The 21,196-nt window shown below is 45.2% G+C and overlaps 1 protein-coding gene across 1 annotated transcript in view; it reads left to right on the top strand.

The window, feature by feature from the left end:
* The window catches only part of LOC138290716 (ovochymase-2-like), a 559,559-nt gene that overhangs the window by 340,911 nt on the left and 197,452 nt on the right, over nucleotides 1-21,196 (top strand). The window contains exon 16 of the mRNA XM_069230265.1: nucleotides 18,483-18,669. Within this exon, the coding sequence (XP_069086366.1) occupies nucleotides 18,483-18,669 (187 nt within the window). The remainder of the gene's footprint in view (nucleotides 1-18,482; nucleotides 18,670-21,196) is intronic.

Raw genomic sequence — 21,196 nt, 5'->3', positions numbered from 1 at the left:
GGTGGACATTTGTGCCTACCATTTGTATTTTGACACCACCTTTAACATGAAAACATTGCGCGTTATATTTGTGTGATTTATTAATGAATATTAATATGAAAGTATTATTTGTAGGTAGAAACAGTATAATTAGAATGTATTATGAGTATTAAACGAATATGAATTAAACACACTTGTATTGAATTAAATGTATTCCATCAACATGCAAAGGAAAAATAAATATATGTTTAAAATTGATTTACAAAGACATAGGGAGTCATTACAACATTGGTGGTAAAAGCCGCTTACTGCCGTGCAGAGGACCGCCAACACACAGCTGCGCCCGCAGAAATCCGCCACAGCTATTATGACCCACAGCACGGAATCCGCCAAAATTCAGACACCCACACAAGTCCGCCACACCAAAGGTCAGTGATAAACTGACGAAAACAAAACCTCCACCGTGACGCCAACAGAAATACGCCCACACTATCACGACACACGAATCCATGCGGCGGTCTTTCAACCGCGGTATTCCATTGGCGGTACACACTGCCGCGCTCAAAATACACACACACATACAAAACACAGCCACAATGGACAATTCAAAATACACACACCTGATACACATACACACACCACTCCCACACACCTAATACAATATAAAACACACACCCACATCACTCACAAACCCCTACGACCACAATTGAGAAAGAAGCACAGAGAGAGACACCACCATCAACAATACTAGCATCCAGAGGCACACCAGACCATAACCCACATAACTTCCAGGCACCTCACACAACACCCCACTACATATCAGCACACTTATCACCACACACACCACCCCACACATCACCCACACCACCCCATGGCACGGCAAAGACACCCCAGGTTCTCGGAGGATGAGCTCAGGGTCATGGTGGAGGAAATCGTCCTGGTAGAGCCACAGGTATTCGGATCACAGGTGCAGCACACCTCCATTGCAAGGAAGATGGAGCTATGGCGAAGAATAGTGGACAGGGTCAACGCAGTGGGACAGCACCCAAGAATTTGGGATGACATTAGGAAGAGGTGGAACGACCTGCAGGGGAAGGTGCGTTCCGTGGTCTCAAGATACCACCTTGCGGTTAAGCGGACTGGCGGCGGACCCCAACCTCCTCCCCCACAACTAACAACATGGGAGGAGCAGGTCTTGGCGATTCTGCATCCTGAGGGCCTCGCAGGAGTAGATGGCGGAATGGACTCTGGTAAGTCAAATCTTAACTATTACATCCCCCACCCCACCTGCATGCCATCACATACCCCCACCCTCACCCCCATCACTCCAACTCCTCACAAATGTCCCAACATCACAAACCACACATCCCAACACCAAGCCCTGCATGCAACACCAAAGCATGGACACCCATCACAAAAGCATGCCCACTGCACAAACCCATACACCCCCCTAAACCATCATCACACAAGGTCCCACACAGGAATGCAAGCACTGGGGCACACGGTCACCCACCCATTGCACACCATGGCACACACAGATGTAATAAACATCCTTTGATACCCCTGCGGGACCCCTACCCAACGTCACCGGACAGGAGGGTCCACACATGTCCACACCACCAACAGAAGAGGCCCACAGTGAGGACAGCACCTCTGTCCAACTGGATCTAGATGACCAGCCCGGCCCATCTGGGACCTCGGGACAGTCGGTTCCCATCACACAGTCACAGGCCACTACAGAGTTTCCCCCCTCTGGAAACACCAGCACAGCACCCACCCAGCGGGCCCAGACCTCTGTCCCCAGGACACGTCAAGCAGCAGTGTGTCCACCACTACAGGGAACCCAGGCTAACCCACCACCCCAACAACAACACAGACCTGGGGGCAGTGGCAGTGGGCACATGGTCCAGGGGACGGAGGCCCAGGAACACAGGGGAACTGGGAGGGCTGCTGTGCGACAGAGGGAGGACAGGCCAAGGGTACCCACTCTCCACGAGGCCCTCTCCAACATCATGGGAGCCTACCACCACTCCCAGGAGACGATGGCAACGGTACTGGTCAAGTTTCAGGAGACCCAGCGCCTGCAGGAGGAACAGTATTTGGGCTTCAGGGAGGAACTCCGAGCAATCAATTCCACCCTGGGCACCATCGTAGGGGTGCTGCAGGAAGTACTCAACATCAGGAGGGACACTGTGGCACAACAAGCGGCCCCTGACACTACCATGAACGATGAACTGCCCACCACCTCCACCGGCGCTAGTGGACAGGAGGCACCGCCACAGGACCACCACACCAGCACCCCACCCCCTGCAGATGGAGAATCACCCCGCAAGCGGTCCCTGAGATCCAGGACAAAGACAGAGAACAATGCCAAGACCCCCGCCAAGAAATGAGACCACCCTGATTGTCATCCTTCTGTCCCACTTTGTCACCCTGTCCATACTTAAACTGCCCCAGCTCCACTTCCTATGCCCATTTGGGCAAAGCTCCTGTGAGAAGAATAGACTGGACTCTGCCATGGACATACCTCCACCATCACCCCTCACCATTTTGCAACCCCCTCCAATATTGAGCACTTAAATAAACACTCTTGAAGCACAAAACAATCTGGAGTCAGTCTGTGATTTCGAAATGTATTAGCAATTACTGTGGCAAAAAGCTCTTTCAATTGTAATGTCAACATACCTATGTCACGCAGCTCTAGTCCATGAAGAATCAAAGCAGATGTCACACAGTGGGACCCACATCTGTGTGGAATCGTAAGGGAAAGTGACAACTCAGTGACCATACACTGGGTGAAAACGACAGACAGTAGAGAGGTAGTAGTGTGAAAGTACATGTAGTAGGCAGGTTTGTGTTCTTACCTGTGTCTCACTGGAAATATTGCAGGATCACCGAGTCCCTGTTGTCGATGTCCTCTTCTTCTGCTTCCTTGTGTTCACTGCCCACAGCCTCCACAGCCGCAACACCACCATCTGGACCATCCTCCTGCAGAAAAGGCACCTGTCGTCGCAAAGCTAAGTAGTGAAGCATACAGCAGGCCACAATGATCTGGCACACCTTCTTTGGTGAGTAGAATAGGGATCCACCTGTCATATGGAGGCACCTGAACCTGGCCTTCAGGAGGCCGAAGGTCCGCTCGATTATCCGACGTGTTCGCCCATGGGCCTCATTGTAGCGTTCCTCTGCCCTTGTCCTGGGATTCCTCACTGGGGTCAGTAGCCATGACAGGTTGGGGTAACCAGAGTCACCTGTAAATGGTGAGGGACAACTGTTAGACACACACTAACCTGTAGGGATAACCCCAGACCCAGAAAACCATTCCCACTGTCTTGCTTCCAGGTGCTCACCTAATAGCCACACACAGTGCCTCTGGAGTTGACCCATCACATGAGGGATGCTGCTATTCCGCAGGATGTAGGCGTCATGCACTGAGCCAGGGAACTTGGCATTAACATGGGAGATGTACTGGTCTGCCAAACATACCATCTGCACATTCATCGAATGATAACTCTTCCGGTTTCTGTAAACCTGTTCACTCCTGTGGGGGGGACCAAAGCCACATGTGTCCCATCAATGGCACCTATGATGTTGGGGATATGTCCCAGGGCATATAAATCACCTTTCACTGTAGGTAAATCCCCCACCTGAGGGAAAACGATGTAGCTCCGCATGTGTTTCAGCAGGGCAGACAACACTCTGGACAATACATTGGAAAACATAGGCTGGGACATCCCTGATGCTATGGCCACTGTTGTTTAAAATGGCCCACTTGCTAGGAAATGGAGTACTGACAGCACCTGCACTTGAGGGGGGATTCCTGTGGGATGGTGGATAGCTGACATCAGGTCTGGCTCCAGCTGGATACACAGTTCCTGGATTGTGGCACGGTCAAACCTGTATGTGATGATCACATGTCTTTCCTCCATTGTCGACAGGTCCACCAGCGGACTGTACACTGGAGGATGCCGCCATCTCCTCACATGTCCCAGCGGACGGTGCCTATGAAGGACAACAGCGAGCACAGAGTCAACCAACTCAGAGGTACATACCCACAGCTTACACAGAACACGAATCATAATCCGAAAAGTGGCCTGTATGTTTGTTGAGTCTAGGCCTAGGTATGTGTGACGCAGTTAAAAAAGAAGCCATGTGGGCCCCTGAAATGGCGGCTGCCTGACCTTTAAAGTGGGACAATGGGATGTGAGGTAATTGCGCTGGCGTTGTACACCGTTGCGGTAGGCGGCCGAAGACCGCGGCTCAATGCTGCATTGGTTAACATTGGACCCTGTGGGTCCCAGGAGCCAATGACGATGTACGCCGGTGGTGACGGTACGCACCACCGTGGACGTGACCGCCATTTTATATCTGTTCAATCACTCGATACCTGATCTTCGACAGGAGAGGACCTACACTGCAAGTGCTGCTGTGACCTTGGTCTGGAAGAGATAATGGCTCGAGTGTCTGGGGAAAGGGCCCCCTGCCTTCACAACGGAGTAGTTGGAGAAACTCATGGATGGGGTCCTCCCCCAGTACACGCTACTCTACGGTCCTTCAGACAAACAGGTAAGTACACTTAGGGTAGATGTAAGGGGGGGGAGTGTGCGGCGTGCATGAAACGATGGTGAGTGCATGTGCCACATGGCAAGGGTAGGGATGGGGGCCAATGACTGTGACGGTGCAGTTGGTAATAAGTTTCTCTTCCCCCTGTACAATTCATGTAGGTCAGCGCCCACCAGAAAAAAGATATTTTGTGTGCCATCGCCAAGGATGTCCTGACCCTGGGGGTCTACCACAGACGGAGCACCCACTGCTGGAAAAGATGGGAGCACATTCGCCGCTAGAGCAAGAAGACGGCGGAGGCTCAGCTGGGGATGGCCTCCCAACGTGGCAGGGGTGCCCGTCGCACCATGACACCCCTGATGTTCAGGATCCTGGCGGTGGCATACCCGGAGTTGGATGGGCGCTTGAGGGCATCACAGCAGCCACAAGGGGGTGAGTACACTCTCATCCTGCTGATTTTGCGCGCAGTGGAGGGGTCTGGGTGGGGGAGGTGGGCTGTGGGTTTCCCTAGGCCAGGGCGAGTTTAGTAGGCAAGGTCCCTCCGTAAGACAGGCCATGTGGCACCCCACTCCACCTCTGTAGAGTGCCAAGTACACCTAGTCATGCCCCTGTGTCATCCATGTGTGCAGATGTCATCCATAGCCTAGTAGGCCATCTCCCAGGGATTGAACAGTGGAGCCCAAGAGCGCGGCGTAGTGCAGAGGGCTTCTGTGTCTGTCGTGTCCGCCAATGGTAGCGGTAATGCATGCACTCAACATGTCTTTCTTCTGTTGTCCCCCCTCTTTTTGTGGTCTCCCTCTTCTTGTGTGCATTAGCATCATCAGGCGGAGGAGCAGTGGCACCGGAGCACGAGGGAGCTGCATCTCACATGTCCATGGAGGGTGAGATTACGGACTCGGAGTTCACCAGTGGGACGCTGGGCAAGGGGAGCTCCACGGCGGGGACAGGAGCTGACACCAGCGACACGGACTCGTCCTCTGATGGGAGCTCCCTTGTGGTGGCGGCAACATCTTTGCCCCCCGCATCTACAGGGATAGCCGCCACCCCCCCTACCAGCACCGCCCTCCCAGCAGCCCCTCAGCCTTTGCCCCGTGCCCGCTCACCCAGGAGGGTGGGCATCACCTTCGCCCCAGGCACCTCAGCCCCTGCCCCTGTCACCCCTGCTGCCCTCAGTGAGGAGGCCATTGACCTCCTCAGGTCCCTCACTGTTGGGCAGTCTACCATTTTGAATGCCATCCAGGGTGTCAAAAGGCAGTTGCAACAAACCAATGCATTTCTGGAGTGCATTCATTCTGGTCAGGCGGCCCTTCATCAAGCTTTTCAGACTCTGGCCTCAGCACTGATGGCAGCCATTGTCCCTGTCTCTAGCCTCCCCCTCCAACTTCCTCCACCCAGACCCAATCCCCTGTACCCTAGCCTATCCCAAGCACACCTTCAGACCAGCATGCACACACCTCAACACACAAGGGAAGCTCTGGCAAACATAAGCACCACACATCCCACAGGCACTCACGCAAGCATCACACACATGCAGACACACCAACATCCACTGCCTCCACTGTGTCCCCCTCCTCCTCGTCTCCCTCCTCCCTCCCAGTCTCGTCTACACTCACACCTGCCTGCACTACATCTACATCCACTACTGCCATCACCAGCACACCCACCACCACACCCCGCTCACGTGCAGTCACCACCCCCACTACCATTCACACGTCCCCTGTGTCCTCTCCCAGTGTGTCTGTGACGCCACCTCCCAAGATACACAAACACAGGCACACACCCACCCAACAGCCATCCACCTCACAACAGCCTCCAGCGCATGCACCTTCACCCAAAGTCACCAAACGAACACCTCCTACAACCACAACCTCTTCCTCCACTCCCAAACCCACTCCAGCTACCCATCCCAGTGTTTCCCCAAAACTTTTCCTGTCCAACCTTGACCTCTTTCCCACACCTTCCCCACCCCGTCCGTCTCCTAGGGCCCGCCTCTCCAGGTCCCAACCAAGCGCCTCTGCCACAACATCTCCGGGACCAGTGGTGCCTTTAGTCACTGGAATCTGGAGTGCACCGGCCACCAGGGCAGCCAGTGTGGCATGGAGCCACAGCACCAACAGTCCCCCACCTGTCAAGCATCAGAAGTTGGCCAGTGCCCGGCGGGAGAGGGGGAAGACTCCAGCCACCAAAGCCACTCCCAGGGGTCCCGGTGGGAGTGTGGAGTCAGCTGCAACACCTTCCAAGGTGGGGAAGGGCCACAAGAAACCAGGAAAGTCTGGGAAGAGCAGCACGGTGGAGGATACCGCCATCATCCCTGCTGCCCAGGAGGCCACCGCCATCATCATCCCCGCTGCCCAGGAGGCCACCGCCAGCACAAGCCCCGCTGGGACAGAGAGGACCGCCAGCACAAGCCCCGCTGGGACAGAGAGGACTGCCAGCACAAGCCCCGCTGGGACAGAGAGGACCGCCAGCACAAGCCCCGCTGGGACAGAGAGGACCACCCAGCAGCTGAGTCACTGCAAAGGAGCCCACCGCCTCAAGCACCGCTGAACAGGGCCCGCCGCCTCAAGCACCGCTGAACAGGGCACCGCCGCCTCAAGCACCCCTGAACAGGGCCCCGCCGCCTCAAGAACTGCTGAACAGGGCACCGCCGCCTCAAGCACCGCTGAACAGGGCCCCGCCGCCTCAAGCACCGCTGAACAGGGCATCGCCGCCTCAAGCACCGCTGAAAAGGGCCCCGCCGCCTCAAGCACCGCTGGCCCATGAGCGCCAAGGGCACTGACGCTACTGAGTCAGCCACGAGCAGGATGTAGCACTCTGGGCAAAAGGCCCCCTCCCGAACCAGTGGAGAGATATATCCACTACCTCTGTCCTTAGCAGGATGAAGCACTCTGGGCACCAGGCCCCCTCCAGAACCAGTGGAGAGATACATCCACTACCTCTGTCCTTAGCAGGATGAAGCCCTCTGGGAACCAGGCCCCCTCCAGAACCAGTGGAGAGATATATCCACTACCTCTGACCTTAGCAGGATGAAGCACTCTGGGCACCAGGCCCCCTCCAGAACCAATGGAGAGATACATCCACTACCTCTGTCCTTAGCAGGATGAAGCACTCTGGGCACCAGGCCCCCTCCAGAACCAGTGGAGACTGTTATCCACTTGAGAGACTGTGGCTTTGCACTCCCCTGGATGGAACAGTGGGCAACCCACCCACTGTATAGACTTGAGAGACTGTGGCTTTGCACTCCCCAGGATGGAAGAGTGGGCAACCCACCCACTGTAGAGACTTGAGAGACTGTGGTTTGAACTCCCCAGGTTGGAAGAGTGGGCAATCCACCCACTGTATAGTCTTGAGAGACTGTGGCTTTGCACTCCCCAGGATGGAAGAGTTGGCAACCCATCCACTGTATAGACTTGAGAGACTGTGGCTTTGCACTCCCCAGGATGGAACAGTGGGCAACCCACCCACTGTAGAGACTTGAGAGACTGTGGCTTTGCACTCCCCAGGATGGAACAGTGGGCAACCCACCCACTGTATAGACTTGAGAGACTGTGGCTTTGCACTCCCCAGGATGGAAGAGTGGGCAGCCCACCCACTGTATAGACTTGAGAGACTGTGGCTTTGCACTCCCCAGGATGGAACAATGGGCATGTGGCCCCCTCGTGGATTTGGCATTGTGCACTCAACCGGCTAAGGTGCCCCCCCATTCCCTCCCCCTGAGGTGCCTGTTTTCTTGCTCTCTGATGCCCCTGCAGTGTTCTCTCCATCATGGTCTGGGATCTTGTGTGGGCCTCACCCATACCGTGTGGGCCCAGTGTTCCACGGACTTCATTGGAGCACTACCTGGACTACTAAGCTTGGTGTATATTTTGTTTATGGTGTATATATATATTTTTTTGCGTACTTGATTTTAATATATTACAATGGTTACACTCATTTGCTTTTGTCTTTGCATTCTTCTGGGGGTTTAGGGGTGTAACTGTAATGTATCATGCTGTATTAGTGTGTGTGTTGTAGTGGGTGAGGGTGGGGGTGGGGGTGTTGCATATGTGTGTCCCTGTTTTTTCCCTCCCCCCTCCCCTGTGTCGTAGCTGCAGTACTCACTGTTGTCTTCGCCTCCGGCGTTTGTGCTCCTGGTAGAGGAGCAAAAAGATGAGGGCTGGAAAAATGTGCAGCTCTGGTTCCATGGCGTCCGGATTCCTCGTTGGGTGTGTAGAGGTGAGCGTTTTCCCTTCGAAGTCCTGTTTCCGCCGTGTTTTTGTCCGCTGTGAATCCGTCTCCGAAAAGGTGGCGGATTGGCAGGTTGTGATACTGTGGGCGGTACTTTGACTTCCGTCTGTCTGTTGGCGGTGACCGCCAAGCTGTTTGTCTGTACCGCTGTGGCGGTCGGAGTGTTAAAGTGGCTGTCTTTGTTGGCGGTTTCCACCACGTCGTAATTCCATTTTTTTTACCGCCGGTCTGTTGGCGGTCTTACCGTGCCGCTTTAACTACGTCCGCCAGGGTTGTAATGACCACCATGATGTACTGTCTATGTATAATGTGTACATGTGATGTAAATCTCTTTGAGACCCTGCACTGGGATAAGTAGTGCTATAAAAGAAATAAAACAAAATAGAGATATTTATATTGCTATTAGTGTAAATACAGGAACAGGCCAGCATAACTGACATTCTTACTGTGCATGCAAATCTCTTACATCCAGGGACTGACCAAAGTCAAAATCATGCCTCTCAAGTAAATGTGAAGTGACAACAAGCTGCGTGCCTTTGTTTACCCTCCATTGCATTTGCAGGTAGCTGTGAGGCTGTAGATAGCTCCAGCAAGAACTAAAGGAGGCCTCATGGCCACTTAACGTCACACCTTTGGTTTGGCCACAGCTCGAATTTAAAATAAAAAAGCTCCCTCACGCCGCCTGCACATTGCTGCTCTGAAAGAAAGCAGACAACGTGCAGGCGCTGCTGAATGTGTTGCGGTCTTTAAATATTACACTGGGATAAATTCAGCATTTTATAGTGCAGCACAACTTCTTGGCATGGTGGACGTCATCCACCTATGAAAATAGTGGGTGGACGCCATGTACCCACATGTACCCCGACTTGTGTCCTGTAAAGTTGTAATTGCATTGCTGTACACTGTTATTACTGTGAATTTGCATGTAAATGTGGAATAACATATAGAAATAGTGATATTCCACATGCTGCTAAATGATTACTGCATGTGTAGTGCGCAAATACTGCATTGCTTTAACTCCTTCACTGCCATAGTGAACTGATGTGTGTGTATATGTGTGTGTGTGCGTATATTCACACTCCTAATCCAAAGTTTTTAGCAAAACATAAAATGGCCAAAGTGGGATAAAGTATGAACAAGACATGTTTTACATTTTAGCTCCCAGCTGAAATTGTGCATCTCCCCTCTAGCACAAAACTCTCAATTTACACCAAACTCGGTAGGAAAGCAAAACATTACTCTGGAAGAATGCTTTATACTGTTTGGTGTAAATCTGTTCTGTAGTTTGTGAGAGATAAGCATTTGAAAAAGTGGTGGATGGGCCTAAAGCAGTTAACATTTATTTACATCTTGTTGGATAATTTTCCAGATTCAGAATTTTTCAATTCTGTGAATCACCATTTACTTTTTATGCAGTGATTGGCAAATGAATGATTCAAAATGCACAGATAATAGAGCATGCATGGTAGGGTGGATATAACTAGAGAAACATAGAATATATGTAAACAAATAGTAAAAAATGCATTTAGCTTCTGATAAATCTGCACATTTTCAAAAAGGGTAACTCATAAAAGGCACATCTCAAAATCTCGTTTAAAAGACAAAGAGGGTGTGGGTGCATGAAGAAACCTACAGAACAATCATTCGGTGAGCATGTAAAAACAAGCTTATGCACAACATGTGCGCAAATACTCAAACATTTGTGAGCTCAAATTTGAGCGCTTGAGAAAATTTGTGATTTAAAAATAAAGAGTAAATTCACCATGGAAATGCCTTAGTACAGGGTCTAGTAGGATGGGCCAAAGGGGCTGTCCCCAGGCCAGGCCCCACAGGTCATCCCCACGTTGAACAGCCAAAAGGTGTGTACGGCACAGGTTGAGTGCCTACCAAGTGAATGCTGTACATCATTAAATCACAGAAATTCACTGAAAAGACTTGCAGTTGAGTTATGCATCAGAAAACAAAATTACAGCTTGTGCACTCACTATGTAAATCAAAACTTGTGCAATAATGAATTACTCATTACTTCACAATGCTTGCATTAATAAATAACAGGGCTGAGCCACACATTCTTAAATAATAGCACATAGCTAAGCAAAACTACAACTATATGGTTGTGATTGATAATGTCAATGGTAGGATGATATTGAATGGAACCAGCCATGTCATTGATGGCTGTTGTTACGTCATCTGCTACATCATGAATAAGGCCATAGGTAAATATCTTACCATTTTGCTGCGTCACTTCTGTTAACGCTGATTTTACTAATGAATATTCATGTATTCTAAGTGTTGAATTTGCATAGAACATGAAATAACGTAGGGAAAAATAATGCACGCATTTAAAGGTGTGACCATGGGAGTGGCCGTCAATGTTCACAAAGTGTACTTATTAATGACTTATTAATATGAAATATTGAGCCTATGTTTGATTAATGAAGTAATATGTCATATTAAGGGTTATGCATTATGTATTAGCTTTATTAATTGTAGGCCTTAACTTAGCGGAGGTCTTGGCCTAGTTGCACAGCCTCATGTCAAGCTGCATTTCTTAGGTGATTAATAAGATGTCTGTTTAGAGAATTAAATTCTGATTTTCCACTGTGCTGACCAAATACGTGGAGCTAAAAGTCTTTCTCACGAGAACTGCTTGCTAGAAGATAATGTACTTGCTAATGCAACATTGTTAATGGAATGTGTGTGTGAGACTTACTTTCCCAGAAGAAGACAATGGAGACTCTGACTGGAGTATAAGCTGCAACAATATTGTTACCTGATGAGCCGGATGATGAGAACAGTGCGAAAGGAGCCAATCATCGACATGTGGACCATGTACTAGTGGAAATGTAGATTTGAAGTTTTAGTTTTATTGGACTAAGTGTGAACATGCGATTCATGCACCAATTAGAATGTTGGAAGTAGTTTTTAGGAAATCTAACTTAGCCAGACTGCACTGAGGGAAGACAGACTATTTTGCCCATTTTCCGTCTTGAGAGGAGACGCGCTTACCTTTACTGCTTAAATACTTTGCCTTTTCTGAACCTTGATGCTGAATCCTGATGCCTTGCTGACCAGACTGATGTCATGAGGACGAAGACTGTCACAGCTTGCTGATCCAAACTTAGGATAGGTATATTGACTATAATATTGTTTTCTAGGTCTATTTACTTTTGTTTCTAGGTACCAACCACTATTTTGATAGAGCCATAGTTAGATGTTTTCCAACTTTATGTTGACTAAATTATTTTGCATAAAGCCCAAACATGCTATTCTGATCTGGTGTTAATTTAGGGTCATTACTAATGAAGTTCAATACATGGAGTAACATATGATGTCTTTTCTTTGCTGAATCTAAATGCATGCAATATTGTTTGCACAGTTATTCTTGCTATTAATTTGTACTGTAATAGAATGTGAAGTAGCTCAAGCTTTGATTAGATTGTGGTTCTTTCGTCGCTTTGGTCAGCCAGTGTTGTTTCTGTATGTTTATCAAGTGATTTTGAGAGTAACCTACATTATATTAGCACTGTTAATATAGGGAAATAAATATTCTAACTTTTACCTAAACGTGTGATTATTCATGACTGCAAGGTCATGGTGTGTGACAAATACTGACTCCAATTGATTGCTAATGTAAATGATTGTTATTGATTATTGATCTGCATGTATGGGATATATGGTGGGAACATCTGAAGCGTAGCCAAAAGGTTCATCGACCTATTTGCGTCCCCTTGTAAGTTTACTTATTAAGGGCAGATGCGCTCACAGAGATGGTAGGAGAGGATGATTTGTCTCCTTAAGAGCGCATCATAGAGGCCCAGTGCATGGTTTTGTCTTTTAAGAGCTCATCTCAGAGATTTGGATTTATTTTTTCAATGATAAGAATTGGAGAGAAAATGTGCCCCTGAGTCCTTAAGATGACTTTCCCAGAATCTTGGAGCTTGCCAATGGTTGTTAGAGGATTTTCTCAGCGTTCTAGTGATAGTGTGAATGAAGTAGATTCTGCGCTTGCACAGCTTATGCAAATAGCAGGTGAATTGTGACATTTGTGAAGGTTTAGGGAGTTTGAGTACTCCAAATTAAGTTGTAGAATGAGTATGCGTACTCTGAAGTGTGAGGGTAGGGAAGTCGTTGAACTTCACATGTGTGTGGTGATTTGTGCTCAAAATTGTCCATGTGGTTGTTGTTGATGTATGGACCCTGCGTGGCCTAAGACTCCGGAGTATATTGAAAAGTGTATGAAACACTTCGGTTTTGTTGTAATTTGTCTGGTTTAATTGGTTCGATCAGACGTGTTCGACAAGTCAGAGTGTGAGTCAAAGTGAGTGAAATAATTTTTCCACTGAGATCAGGCAAGTCCTATGTTCACCAGGACAGACCCACTGATCAGATGAGAGTGAAATTTGCAGGTCAGATTTTGCTTGCGAATCAGGAAAACTGAGAAAGAATGAGTAGTTGCTAGAGCGAGAGCCGTCAGTGAAAAATCTGTAACGTTTCTGAAGCGATTGTGCTACCCTACCTGTAGTAAACAGACAAATTGGGTTTTGATTTTGTTTAGTGGTCGCAATAAATTACATTAATTTTATGTGAATTTGAGTGTGGGAGGACAAGCTGCAAGACTTTTTCAGCCGCAGTACGTGTGAGTGTGACGTCATTGGAGCCACGCTGGGATAGGTTGGTCAGTGAGAAGGGTCGCGCACAGATTGGCAGCCGTCCGTGAAGCGCAATTGGTTGAGAAGGTGGGTGAAGAGAATTCTGGGATTAAAAGTCACTTCCTGATTTGATTTTGAATAACATAAAGGTCGCAAAAATTAAGTTTTTCAAAGCTTTAATGAGTATAGGGGATATTGCACTGCCAGAAGGTACACCAGCTTACATTGGAATAGAAGAAAGGGGTGTTGCGCCATGTCTTTGGCTGAAACAGTGGTGCCTTGATCACCCCATTAAAATCTTTGTTTTCATCACAATTTAGAATTATAAAAAACTGTGCATTGTGTGCTTTCCTAACAGCAGATATATTTTAAAATACTTGTTCAGTTCATTTACTAGTGTTCAAATGTTATATGTTAGAATAAAATTGACATCCTATAGATTTTTCTTTCACAATTCCCACACTCGAGCAAAACTATCATAGGTCAATTTACAAAATCCTCTCACTTTGCTCTCAGACAAAGAAAAGAGAAGTAAACACCAATTTCCAAGTTAGAGGAAAAAGAAACAATTTTTCAGAAGACATGGCATGATATTTGAGCTCTGTCTCTTAAAGTGCAATAAATGTGATATCATAAAAACAAAGTGGCTTATTTACAATCCTTGTGCAACGCAGGTGCATCCATTTTTGTGATGCACCAGCAGCACATAGTACAGGCCTACATCTACATTGCAACGCAAAGCCACTTTGTGTGGTTTTTCATGGCCTTGTAGAAATGGGGTAAGGAAGCACAGCGCAAGTCTCTGCATTGCCTTACAATGCCTCCGTGAGGTGTTTCATGGGCATTGCAATGGGTTTACCTTAGGAATGTGTCAAAATCTTATGCCTCCCCAGGGCCTCTTTCTTTGAGGAAAAAGTCTCTATGGATTCTTTTTGTGCAGGAAGGTGTTCCTTCCTGCACAAAAACAATCCTGTCTGTGACGCAGGCACCCTTCCTGCACAAAAACAGTCCTGCCTGTGACGCAGGCATCCTTGCACTATGGTGCAAGGGTGCCTGCACTGGTGCTAGGCAGCCCATTGTGTGCCAGAGCAGGGGGAGAGGGCAGAAATACAGTGTAACTTGTAGATACAGTACATTTCTGCCCTTTCCCTGTGGCACAGGGCAGCAACCTAATTGCTGCCCTGCCTTGCGCCACGAGGCTTGTACATAAGCCCCAAAATGTAAAGGCCTCCTTATTGCTCATTCGCCTTCTGAACTCTAACATGGTTATTTTGGGGATGCTGCAGCACCCACTGCACTCCTACTTCTAATGCCTATGCTGTCTAAGCAACAAGGTCAATATTCACCAAGGGGCTTATTTACAAGGAGCTTGCACTGCTGTTGCGTCATTGTTTTTGGCGCATCTGCAGTGCATTCTCTGCTCCATATTGCCCCATATTTACAAAACAATGCATTAGGCCCAATGTATCAGTTCGTGTAGGCGTGAGGCGTGTGTCAAAAAATACCTGCACTAGCATCGACTGCGCCACACAGTTTATAATGTGTGCAGGGTAGGCATTCCCTCTTAAAACCCCGTTTAGAACTGATGCAGCAATATTTACACGTTTTTCAATGTGTGATGCATCTTTGAGATGTCACATTTCTATGGAGGAATGGGTCACCAAGTCCAGCCAAGCATATTCCAAATGACAACAAGTAAATACACACATAAGGTAAGTAATACATACATTGCCACTTAACATTACAACATATACTTGCATTCTCTCACATTACATTGTCACTCACTAGGTCACACATTCTCAGGTCTCTACATACACATAAGTAGACTATGCCAACTGTAATGTGACACATAGCCATACTGCAAACATTACAGCCAAGACCAATGTAAGAGTATACAAGTTGTTATGCCACCATTTTACAGTCTTTAATATTGGTCTGCACACAACAGGCTACTTACGTCAGTCAGAAATGACGCATCACCTCTGATCTTTGAAGCATTACTGACGCTGCTTTGGTTGTTAGGCCAACTTAAGCAATGCACCACTACTGAGGCTGATACGTTGCAGCATCCTTCCCACTCATGCATCAGAATTGCAGTGCATCCTTGGGTCCTTACGCCATGGTGCCTGGTATTGTAAATACAATACATCCATAACATCGTCGCCAGTATTTACACAGAGCAGGAAATGTTGACGCATCACTGCTGCAACACAGCAATGAATAATTTCTTGTAAATGTGGCCTCGAGAGTCCTAAGTGCCTCTCTCCACTTGAGTAGCCAAGCCAATGAGTGTGCACTCATGGGGCGAGGTGCACTGTGTTGGATTTCAAAATAGCCCTTTCACAATACACTGGCTCTGTTTGTGAATAAAGGGCTGTAGCACTGTGCATAATTTGGGCACTGCTGCAAAGAATACTTCGTGCTCACTGCATTTGTGATCTTGGTCCAGGAAGTGTCATGTTGTAAAATTAATATTGTTATGTTTAAGAAATAAATTAGTACAGTTTGTGCAAAGTGTAAATTTGTAATCTATCAGTACATCTTTCATAAATGCAGTGCTTAATTTGAGCCAGTGGTTGCACTCATTTTTGATGGTCAGCACCTATTTTCCCTCATGAGGCATTGATTGAGAACGAGAGAGAGAAAAAGACACAAAGTGGGAAAGCAGAGGAAGAGAAATATGGGAAAAACTTTACAAAGGGAGACAGCAGAAACCTGCAAGAGTGAGATAAACATGTAGAGAAGGTCTGGTAGTGGATTCAAGAAGCATGACATGCAGGGTTGGACTGGGAACCCAAAGCAGCCCTGGCACATTTTGTCAGACCAGCCTCCACAGGATGCATAGTGAGCGAGCCTGACCACTGGACTGAAGGTTTGGGGGTACTTCCCCCAGAACATCTGGGAAAAATGGCAAAAAGTGTGAATTGTACAACAGATTTTCCATTACATATTGAATTGTACTCGTTTTTAAAGCAAATTAAATGATGACCTCACAGTGCACCGGGATACGTCAATCTTTATTTGAGTTCTTCAGTGATTCCCATCACCCTCTAACAGTGCCTCTCATCTCTCCATAGCCCCTTTCTCACATGTGTTTCATTTGTTTTATAGCGCCTCTCTTACCAGCATAGGGTGTTGGGGCAATTTACATCACACCCTTACAGTGCAACGAATCATAAGTGTGTAAATCAGTGTATAGAAAACATTAACAAATGAGACTACAATGTGTAGAATTCACATACATCTATACTGGTAGGATACGTGGTCTAGGGAGTCATCAACTCAGGATTCAGCAGGTAACACAGTTGTCTGTATTGACTTTACTAATAACCATTTATTTCTACCCAAACAACCTATTATAACAAAATTAAGCTAACTGGGAAAAAACATAGCTGTCTAATTTGTACCATGTAGCTTTCATGCAGCTCTTTGGTGGCAGTTTATAGCTCACAGTGTGATTGTAATTTATGAACTGCACAGTAACAAAAGGATCTTTGTGACAAAAACAGTATCCCACTGAGCTATGCACATAAAATACTGTTTCTGTGATCTGCATAGCACATGTTCTTTGCAGGAGGAATATTAACCCTCTGCTACCTCAATTGAGTTAAAACTGCCACTAGTCAACATCTGATCTCTCTACAGCAGGTACATTAATCACCAGAGTTATCTTGGCACTTTTATTGCTGCCTGACAACTGTGTTTACAAAGTAGACACTGTGTAAACAGAAGCAGCTAACTGTTCATTAAATGCCAAAATTTCAGTACATTAAGCACATTTCATTTTAGAACTCACCTGCCTGCGTTGAACTTCAATGTGCCAAATGTAATTCACTCCTGAGTGGTAATACACCCGTCCTTAGAATGCTAGTGTCAGACACATGGAGAAAATAGTTTTAAAGTGCTGCCCAGTTCAGAATTTCAGCCTGTCAGTTTAGGGCCTTGTTCTTAACAAACATTGATTGCCACCACATGATCCCAACACTGCTCTTAGCTGTTAAGTGAATCAATTATTTGAAAATATATTGCAATTAAAATACAAGCATAATTAAGTATAAATATAATTAATATATTTAAAAACTATTTCATGAAATCAGTTAAAGGTAAAGCATGGGGCTGAGGCACCATAGGTTATTTCTCATGATGATAGGCCTGTCAGTGTTTTTCCCGTCATTTCGACAGCTCAGTAAACGTTTTCTTATGTTATTATGTGCCCGCATAGGACATTAACCCTTGAACTATAAGGACTAGGAATTGAGCAGAAAAAAATAGGTAGGGCGAATGTTTTTCCAAGAAATGTGCACATGTTTTCTGCCTAGGCTATTCTGAGTATATACCCAAACATGGGGATGAAAGATGAATAACGTTCCCTATTGTTTACCCTACTCATCATAGATGACAACATTCGGGAAGCAGCTGAAAACACCTCCTTTCACAAACTTGCCACATGACCTCTTCCTTCTATAAAAGTCTCACAACTTATTCCATGCCCGACACTTGTGGTCACTGTTCTACATTTTTAAATATAGTGTAATGGTGTTCCACATCCACAGTTGAAAACTATTGTGTATCACAGTGGTGCACCTATGAGGTATTACCTCTTTATAAAAATATTGGACCCAATTCACAATGTTTTTATTTTTTCTGTTAATAATTGTCTCTTATCCCAGAATTAGATGTACTTCATTGATGAATTTGTAGAAGACGTGCTTACCCATGGATCACTTGCACTGAGAATTGTTTAAGTGGCACAACATTTCTTATGGAAACTGATAAGAAAGTGACATCTAAACCTGGACAAAGGTACCATCATTCAAAAATGGTCTTGTGAATCAGGACTGTAAATTCAGGAATAATTCACTCCCAAGATGGGTAAAATGCTACCAGTCACAGAAACTAAGTTGTGAATAGTGCAATAAATAAATACATTTAACAGTCACAGCCTCTGCCATCTGACCACCTTCAGCTCAATGGTCTATTGTTTGATGTAATGTAGAACATCTGCATTCTGTTCTCTAAGTAAATGATTTCTTCTCACCAATCCTCTTCATTTTTCCACAGGGGGATTCAGGAGGTCCTTTTGTTTGCCAATCCACTGCAGACAAATCAGTTTGGGAGGTTCAAGGTATCACCAGTTTTGGAGCTCTAGGCTGTGCTGTGAACAAGAAGCCAAGCGTCTTCACCCGCTCCTCAACCTACATCACATGGATTGAGCAGCAAATCAAGAAGTACACCTATGATGTCACAAGTAGGTGCTTTTGCTCCGTTGGAATGCATTTGGCCAAACAATTTTTCAATCCTATTGTTATCTTGTTCAGTGAAGATGTACGTGCTGGTTCAAATTTCAGGCAACCCATTATTGTTTTTATGAGCACCTTATGGTCACGGGGCTGGCTTGTAGTTTGCTTGACGACATTCATGTGATCTTCTATCCATCATATATATGCTTCTTACCGATAATGTTTATATCATATATATCACAGGATTACAAAAACAATAACAAATTCACAGTAGAAAAGCAAAATTTCAGTACTCATAATGTTGTGGGCAAAGCAAAAAGATTCCAAGCAACGTTCTTCATCAGGACGCAAAATAAAACAAAAGTCTTACACTATCCCAAATAACTTCAGTCATCCTCAAAGATGACAATGTTGTAATAGACCTCTGCTCATTCTGAAAGCCATTTTCATCATAGTGGCTTTTTGGGGGCCGCTTTGTCAACCCAGGAGGTTCTTTGTGAAAATCCCTTGTTTTATAACTGTGGCTTATACTTCTGGACTCAGGACTTCTTTTAGAGTTTATAGGGGACTAGAAATCCTTCATTTTTTGTACAAAACGCTAACCATTGAGCAGAGTACACTGGCACAATGTTATTCACTGTAATATCGCTGTGGTGGAGGAAATTCAGCAGCTGATAGTTCTCCAGAGATTGGAGAATTTTCAGTTTCCTCGAAACTCCAGGTGAGTCCCAGAGTTCAAAACACAACTTACAACTGCCTGGCCAGTAATTGCTTAGTAGAAATTTCTTAGTTGCAATGTCCCACGGTTTTTCAGCATTGTTGCAATAAATATTGTTTGTAATATTTTCAATATATAATATGTGTTTGTTATTATGAGCCTAAAGTATTATGGTAATACTTGTTATTTTTTTTAGTAAAGATATATATTTTTTATATGATTTTTATTTATTTTAATTAGTAGTTTTTTATTTAGTGGCAGATTGTTCGGTTTACAGATTATCAGGGTGGGACATTACTAAAAATATTAAGTACTGATTTTTTATTTTTTATTAATTTTAGTTATTAATTTCAATGAATAGTTAATTATGTACATTGGTTGTTATTTTAATAATTGTAGAATAGTTTGTAATTTTTAATGCAATGTTTTTAATTTAATTAGTCACTTTTAATTTTGTAGCATGTTAGGCTTATAGGGGATTACATTGAGAAACTGCTTACAATATGCATTATTGTTTTTTTTACTTTTAATCACTTTTTTAAGTTGATTAAATTATTAATTGATAATAATTATTAATGTCAATTATTTAATTTGACTACTTCATATTTTACTTATTTTTTGTATTTTTATTGAATTGTTAATTGACTGATCGGTTTAATTATAACAATTTGAGTCATATTACTATTTATTTCTATTATAATGTTAAGCTATAATATTTTAAATAAATTATATATAATGACATATATTCGATATATTTTCTCTTTCAACAATATTCAATATTTTTGTTGACAGTATTTGTGGTGTGATATTACTTTGTCTTGATATTTTTGTAGATGGTATTTTGTCATACAACCTCATAATGTGCACGCATAGAGAGAGAAAGAGAGAACATACACAGAAGAGAAAGTGTTCATATGATTTGCAATTTCAGAACTGAAATATATACAATTATAGTTTTTGATTCACTGTCATGGATAATAGTATCTGAGATGTCTCTCTCCTGCTCTCTCATTCTCTGGTCATTTAGGCCGCTGGTACATGGTTAATGTGTGTTCTTGGAGAATGAAAGAAAATGTGTCTTTTATTAGAAAGCTAAGAGCCTGGTTATGACCTTGGCAGATGGGATACCCCATCACAAGCATGACGGATATCCCGCTCGCCAGTTTACAAGTTCCATTGGATATAATGGAACTAGCTATACGGCGGACGGGATATCCATCACTTTGTGACAGAGTATCCCATCCGCCAAGGTCATAATCAGGCCCTAACTCCTTCAAGTAGCAAATTTCAGAAAGTTTTGTTCTGTATAGGGCACAGTACCCTGTGCCTGCACCGAAAGAAATATAATGTTAACATATTGTTTACTTATATTTTACTTAGAGTTTTTGTGAAGTGGTGCACACCACAGATGGTAGCCGCTGAGCGCTTAGGGTCACATACTTTCATTTTACGAAGAGTTTTTATGAGTGCTTATAGTCAGGTACATCGGTCTGGTGATCAATTAAAGAAATATAAAGTTGACAACAAGGTCTGGATTGGTTGGATTGTTTCAAGCTATTCTGGTATGAGGGGAAGGGACTGAAATATAGATTATTTAAGGTAGTTATTTTGCACTACTCTGCTCTTCGATGAACTGCTTCACATGCACTTTTGCAAAATGTTTTGTTCATAGTATTCAGATATGTAAAAAATGGATACACAAATCTTCTCTATAATATTGCACTTTGTTATGAAATCTGAAATACTCCATGTAAAACTTTTTGGATTTTAAAATTAGTATTTGGACGTTAAATTAACTTTTGAAAAAAGCTGTCATT

This window comes from Pleurodeles waltl, chromosome 1_1 (genome assembly GCF_031143425.1).
Source record: "Pleurodeles waltl isolate 20211129_DDA chromosome 1_1, aPleWal1.hap1.20221129, whole genome shotgun sequence".
Classification (NCBI taxonomy): domain Eukaryota; kingdom Metazoa; phylum Chordata; class Amphibia; order Caudata; family Salamandridae; genus Pleurodeles; species Pleurodeles waltl.
The sequence above is the reverse complement of the archived record's forward strand: the minus strand, read 5'-3'. Positions and strand labels throughout refer to the sequence as shown.